The sequence below is a fragment of the Coffea eugenioides genome, unplaced genomic scaffold, assembly GCF_003713205.1.
Source record: "Coffea eugenioides isolate CCC68of unplaced genomic scaffold, Ceug_1.0 ScVebR1_1654;HRSCAF=2540, whole genome shotgun sequence".
Classification (NCBI taxonomy): domain Eukaryota; kingdom Viridiplantae; phylum Streptophyta; class Magnoliopsida; order Gentianales; family Rubiaceae; genus Coffea; species Coffea eugenioides.
Genome location: NW_020862071.1, coordinates 42,798 through 49,942, shown reverse-complemented (window position 1 = coordinate 49,942; position 7,145 = coordinate 42,798). Strand labels below are relative to the sequence as shown.

At 44.6% G+C, this 7,145-nt stretch overlaps 1 protein-coding gene across 1 annotated transcript; it reads left to right on the top strand.

Annotated features, from left to right (window-relative positions):
• The first annotated feature begins 5,906 nt into the window (after positions 1 to 5,906).
• LOC113755698 lies at positions 5,907 to 6,377 on the top strand. The gene has a single exon (XM_027299630.1). The coding sequence runs from the start codon at positions 5,907 to 5,909 to the stop codon at positions 6,375 to 6,377; it is 471 nt and encodes a 156-aa protein (XP_027155431.1).
• Positions 6,378 to 7,145: the final 768 nt, after the last annotated feature.

Here is a 7,145-nt window from a genome sequence, read left to right as displayed (position 1 = left end):
TTAAAAAAATTTTCCCTTAAAAAAAAAATACTGCAAAAAGGGGAAATCGGTAATGTTTTGCCTTTTGTAATGAGCACCGATGGAGTGTGAAGAAAAGGTTAAGTATTGAAGATCCATCATGACATAGGCTAAAAATGATCCTAAGATTGCAACCTTCCAAAACTTGCCCCAATATAGGCCTAATAAGAACAAAAAATTTGCTCCAGTTTAACTCTAATTGAGTTTCTCTTTTCTTCTCTTCCCTTTTTTTTTAAAGTCTCTTTTCTTGCTTTTTTTCTCTCAGTTTTTTTTTCTCTTTTTTTCTCAAGTTGGCTGCTGAAGTATGTACTCCTTCTAAATAAATAGGCGACCTTTCACTTTGCAATGCAACATTATTGCACCATTTTTATTCGTGATTAACTTCCAAATTTGCAAGATTTTGACTTGCGTCTTTTTCTGAATCTTAATCATAAACACCTGCACAATTGGGGATTTTTCAAAATGGTTGAATTTTTCAGAATTCTTTTTCTTTTCTTTTCCCTTTTTTTGAGCAATGATGTAACAATTAAGGTTCATGCAAAATGTTGACTTATCAAAATTTGAAAAATATACTTGACCTTGGACATATCTTACAAACGTATTATAAAATTTTTACCTCAATTTGAACCTATTTGACAAAATCTCACAAATATATTACAAAAAATTTGCCTCAATTTGGGCCTATTATAAAATTTTGTTACAGTGATTCTCCATTTATTTGGACAAAACAAGAAAACTGTTTTTTTTTTCAAAATTTAGAAAACTAACATGCAATGTGAGTTGATGTACAATAGAAAATGCATTTTTTTACTAAAAAACTTTAAATGTCATGTAGAACATTCCATGATAAATCTCTCAAAATAAAACCAACTTGCAAAAGATCTCTTCCTCAATTTGGGAGCGGTGTTGAGGAAAAAAGGTCCCCTTCTTGTTAGCTTATCTTTTAGGACCAATCAAATGAGTATTATTCATGATTTTGAGGTGGCGCAGGGAGATGGTATGTCAGGATCTGTCTTATTTTTGTGTTCAAATTGTGTCTAACTCATTCAATATCACATCTTGGTGAAAGCAAATAGTTTATCACTCTTATTTCTTGAGAAAACTTAGTCAACATATAAGCTCTATAGGCTTGTAATGTATGGGTAGAAACGATAGCTAAACATATGGAAATAAGTTATGACCTTATGATCACGAGTGATTGGTAGGTTCCTTAGAGGCAAGATTTTCACTTTAAATTGTCATGAAAGATAAGTCAGCAATGGACTTTATGAACTTGTAATGTGGCTTGACAACGATAGTTAAAAGAAATAAAATTTTCAAGAACAACGCACTTAAGATCGCCTTTCTTCCCAAAAATTGCCCCAGTTTTGGACTCAAAACCCGGGACCCCATTTTGACTCTTTTTTTTTTATCAATCACTAAAAGAAATTCAACATTGGATGTCTTTGCATTTTTTTTGTTTCATCATTTTTTTTCACATTTTTTTTCTCTCTTTTTCTTTTTTTTCTTTTTTTTTTACCAATACTGATATCCCAATATCAATGATAGAATTGAAAGCTCCCTAATTTTTAGAGTATGGATGCCTTCTCTTTCTTTTTGATATTGAAGCTCAAATATCAATGGTAGAATCAAATTCCCCCCAACTTATAGTTTTTCTCTCCTTTTTCACTTTTTTCTTTATTTGATGTCCCTTTCAAAATTTTTGAGCATCTTTGCCATTTTTTAAAATTCTCAAATCTCCTTCCTCAGTATCGGGTGTGATCATAAGTGCTTTTGAAATAAACCACCAATTTAGGTTCAAATAAGGATGCAAAAGATAAAAAGTATTTAGATGGTAAAAACAATGGCCAAAGCATCATTCCTATTTTTCATGACAACCAAAGTAAAGAATAGTCCGTTGAGAGAATCCATCCCCTTTTGACACGTAAAATTATGATCATTAAGGTTCTTATTTGAAACAAAATTATACTTTTAAAGGCTCGAATGGGAGAACAACTGATAAATTCTGTATACATAGAGAAACGAAAGCCTAAAGTATCATTCCAAATTTTCAACACAAATAAGAAGTAATGTACATTTTTGCTTTCACTCAGATGTGGATTGAATCTGGTTAGGCACACTGGACATTTTCACGGTAAAATTTGTCTCACTTTGAAGCTAGTCAACCAATGTGACTGACCTTGGAGGTTCAATAGAAGTGGAAAAAAAATTAAAAAGAAAAGTGCCGGGATTGATCTTTTATGACAAACAATCAAATTTGAGTGACCCCTTTTGTTTTCGGTACTCTCATTGAATAGTTTAGACCACAAATTTAGTGTATACAAAAGCAAAGTATGTATTAGAGAAGCGAATAATATGGCCGTCGCTAGGGTTTCACCGTAACTGCCTTGCAAGTCGCCAGGGCTGCCATGGCAGCCCTTCAGCCGAGGACAGGAGGTGCGCCAGTGCCCTCCAAGTCCTTTACTGACATCCTCCGCCACCATCCTAAGCCTACACCCCCTGCTCACCTCTCTCGAACACTTGCTGCAAATCACACCTCTATCGTACAAGAGCCATCCTTGTACAAGGGTAGGCCCGCTCTTTTTTTCACTGATGAAGACGTCGAAACCTTGTCCGTTGCCTTCAAGTTTGCGCTCGTTGGGAAATTTTCAAAAGGTCACCCAAATCTGGAGTCCTTGAGGAAGGATTTTAGTACGATTGGGTTCAAGGGGGAGTTCACCATTGGCCTTTTGGACCCCTGCCACATCCTGATACGGTTTGACCAGGAGGGGGACTACCTCCGTTGTTGGCTGCGAGGAGTATGGAGCTTCCAGGGTTTTCCCATGCGCACATTCAAGTGGACGCCTTCCGTTACAGTAGACGCGGAATCGCCACTGGTCCCAGTTTGGATTTCTCTCCCTCATCTCCCAGTTCATCTCTTTGCCAAATGGCCACTTTTATCCATTGGCCGGCTCATTGGAGAGCCCCTCAAACTCGATGCCTCAATCGCATCGTTGTCCAGACCCGGTGTAGCCCGTTGCTGCGTCGAAATGAATGTCCTCGGTGACCTCCCAGACAAGGTCAGGATAGGGACTGGAAGCTCTGGCTTTTGGCAACCGGTTCAGTACGAAAACCTTCCAGAATTCTGCACTTTCTGCCATAGGCTAGGCCACGATAAAATGAGATGCCGCCATCATTCAGCAAACTCGGACAAATGACCTCCCCCCAGTCAGGTTGAGGTGCGAAAACCAGAACAACATTGGATCCCCAAAACGGACACGACGAACGCAGGAGAACTACCGAGTACATCCGGGCTCTCAACTCACGACAAGGAGCTCGATTAGCAACCACACCACCACCAGATACGAGTCACCAAGTGTGATGCCCAGGCACGAAGACCGTCAAACCCTAACCCCCAGGCCACTGGGCGAACACACAAGCACAGCAAGGAGGCTGCAACGACGCTGCCACAAGAGGCTATCCTAGTCATCTCTGATTCCAATAATTTGGCTGCCCATATTCAGGACAACCAGTGCATGCTGTCCAAACGCTGAAGGTCCGCCCCAAACCCTTTCTGGCACGGAGGACTTGCCACATGATAAACCCAGGGAGCTTGTGCTCGAGGATTTTGTGTTGCTGAAGCAGAAAATTGACCATCTCTTCCCCATCATGAGCCTTGAGATAGGGTGAAATGAGGACGAAAACGGTATTTTTTAAACCTACCAAAGACAGTGGTAACCAAGCAATCGTCGAAGACGACTTCCGCACACGCCCCTACGCCACGATCTGATGATTAACGCGTTTATATGGAATATTCGGGTGGTGGCTAGCCGCGCTACGACCTGCCGCCTGAGAAAACTTTTATGCCTCCACGCTATCACTTTCTTAGTGATTTTAGAGCCGATGGTTGATCCATTCCAGCTTGACACTTTCAAAAATAGATTTGGTTTTCACCTTGCGGTCTGCAATACATCTAATAAAATCTGGATTTTATGGAAAGCTGATTTCGCTGTCAATGTCCTCCTCAACGAGGACCAACTTATTCACTTAGCAATCACTCATGCAACATGGACAGGAGAGGTCCTTTGCTCCTTTACTTACGCCAACTGTTCCCAGGTTGGTAGGCGACACCTCTGGTCAAGCCTGCTTTCGCTGTCAGGGACGCTAACCTCCAAACCGTGGCTGGTGGGTGGCGATTTCAACATAATAGCAGACATAGAAGAATACTCGGGCTATGCGCCTCAGAATTTGGCGGCCATCAATGAGTTCGCTGAATGTGTCTCAGGCTGTGGGTTGAAAACTATGTCGGCCCTGGGGAGTCGTTACACTTGGACTGGTATTCGTCAAGGCCGTCGCGTCTGGAAGCTGCGTTCGGATCGTGTGTTGATGAACGTGGCTTGGCAGCAACAATTTTCTAGTTCGGTGCTGCAACACCTTAATAGAACAGGCTCGGATCACAGCCCCTTGCTAGTTTAGCTTGAGAAAGGGAGTAGGCCTGGACACGGCTCCTTCAGGTTCCAACACAAGGGGTTAAAACACCCGGGGTTCTTGGCATTTGTTCGCCAGAATTGGACATAGCTGGTGGAAGGATACGGTATGTTCCGCTTTGCGCAAAAATTGAAACGACTGCGAAGGGAGCTTGGCACATGGAATAAGAGGGTTTTTGGGAACATCTTTGACAAGACCTTGGAGGCTGAGGAAGGGGTCAGACAAGCGGAGCTGCGTCTAGAGAATAGTGACACGGAGGAGTTGAGGAGGCAATGGGCCCAAGCCACGGCTGCCTTAAACAGGTGCCTTGCCACTAAAGAAATCTTTTGGAGACAGAAAAGTAGAGTTAAATGGTTACGCGAGGGCGATTCTAACACCCGGTTCTTTCACTCAAAGGTGCTGGACAAGAGGGCTAAGCTCTCCATCCGCCAAATTACAAGCTCGCAAGGTACCTTACTAACGGCGGAGAGAGCGATTGGCGATGAAGCGTGCACTTTTTTTCACAAGCTCTTGTCAGCTCCGGCAGCTGGGGATGAGCACGCAATGCAGACCTTACTGGGGAACATCCCCTCTTTGATTCCCCAAGCTGAAAATGACCGTCTAGTCCAGGAGCTCTCTATTGACGAGATGAAACAGGCGGTCTTCCAGCTGGACGGCCAAAGCGCGGCAGGGGCTGATGGCTTCACGGGACTGTTTTTCACTCATTGTTGGGAGATCATTGGGGATGATGTTTATCAAGCGGCAAAGGAGTTTATGTGTGGCATCCCTATACCGAGAAGCATCGCGAGCACACTCATTGTGTTTCTTCCAAAGGTTGAAGCTCCGCGAACCTTCTCTGACTTTCGGCCCATTAGCTTATGCACCTTCATCAACAAAGTCTTCACCAAAATACTTAGCAACCGGCTCAAACCAGTCAAGCCCTTGGTTATCTCCCGGGAGCAGTCGGCGTTTGTCCGGGGAAGGGAGATCTCTGACAATATTTTGATCGCTCAAGATATGGTCTCGGGACTGGACAGAAGAACTCGCGGCCACAACATAATCTTCAAACTGGACATGATGAAGGCGTTTGACCGTGTGTCTTGGGAATTCCTATCCCGTCTCCTCCTTCGGTTTGGGTTTCACGCTCATTTCGTGGCCTTGGTGCTTGATAACCTGCGTTCCGCTTGGTTCTCAGTGCTCATTAACGGGAAACCAAATGGATTTTTTCAGGCAAGCCGTGACGTAAAGCAGGGGGATCCCCTGTCGCCTTTTCTGTTCATTATGGTATCCAAAGCGCTAAGCCATGGGCTCGGTTCCCTACTCTCATTGAGGAAACTCAAGGCCTATGCGTAACTGCGGGGCACTGTGACAATCTCCCACCTAGCCTTTGTGGACGATGTAGTCATTTTCATCAGGGGGATCGCCGGTCAGTGCGATGCTTAATGGATTTTCTAGAGGTCTACCAACGAGATTCGGGGCAAGGGATTAACACAGACAAGAGCTTCTACATTCCTTCCGCTCGATGTTCCACAGCACAGAAGCGTTTAATAACCAGATTAACGGGCTTCCGACAACAACAACTTCCGTTCACGTACCTCAGTTGTCGTCTCTACAAGGGTAGGGCCAAAATGGAGTACTACCAACCCTTGATCAACATAATGCAGCGCAAGTTTGCGGGTTGGAAGAACAGGATGCTTTCTGTTGGGGGCCGCTTAATCTTGATCAAACACGTCCTGGCCGTTATACCTCAATACACTTTCGCAGTTCAGGAGCCCCCAAAAACCATCATACACCAAATTCGACAGATTATGGCTCGACTTTTTTGGGGGGAAGCAGAGGGGCGTGAGAAATGGCACTGGAAAAACTGGAATGCACTTTGTCATCCCACTGTACACAATGGCCTTGGGCTTTAGAGGCTTGAAGACGTGGTGTTTGCTTTCGGGTGCAAGTTGTGGTGGTGGCTACGAAGTGGCGACACGCTCTGGACCCGTTATATTCTATCAAAAAATATGGCAATGGATGAGCATGTAACAGAGGCACCGGTTAGGCCCTCAAGCACGCGGGTATGGAAACGGTTGGTGGGCATCCGAGCTTTCATGGAAGATCACATGCAGACTCTGGTTCACGACGGTAGTGCATCCTTTTGGTTTGATAACTGGTTGGGCACAGGTCCACTTGCCCACGGCAAGCACACTCTCCCCCTACCCACCATCAGAATTTCAGAGTTGGTAGAGGAGGAGAGGTGGCGGTTGGATTGGGTTGGGGAGTTCCTCACCAGGGAAGAGAGGCAGCGCGTCCTAGCTTTCACGATCCCCCCCTCGCAAGGCATGGACCGCGTGGTTTGGCAGCCCTCCACAGCAGGTGCTTTCACGGTTTCTTCGGCGTTAGAGACCCTTCGACCTCTCTCCAACCACTTAATATCTCGTAAGCTCATTTGGAACCACCGTATCCCACTCAAGATCTCCATTTTCATGTGGCGCCTCCTTAATAATCTGCTTCCGTTTCCAGATATCCTTAGACAGTTTGGCCTCCACCTACCATCCAAATGCCCTTTCTGCCCCCAATGAAGATTCTCTAACCTATTGTTTGTCGACTGCCACGCAGTGCGCCAAGTTTGGGGCTGGTTTGAACAAGGCCTCCATCTGAACGTCGGCGTCTCAGACACGCTTCTACTTAAGCTG

Excerpts from the sequence above, each read along its gene's own strand:
- LOC113755698 (XM_027299630.1), top strand. The coding sequence starts at position 5,907 with ATGGATTTTCTAGAGGTCTACCAACGAGATTCGGGGCAAGGGATTAAC.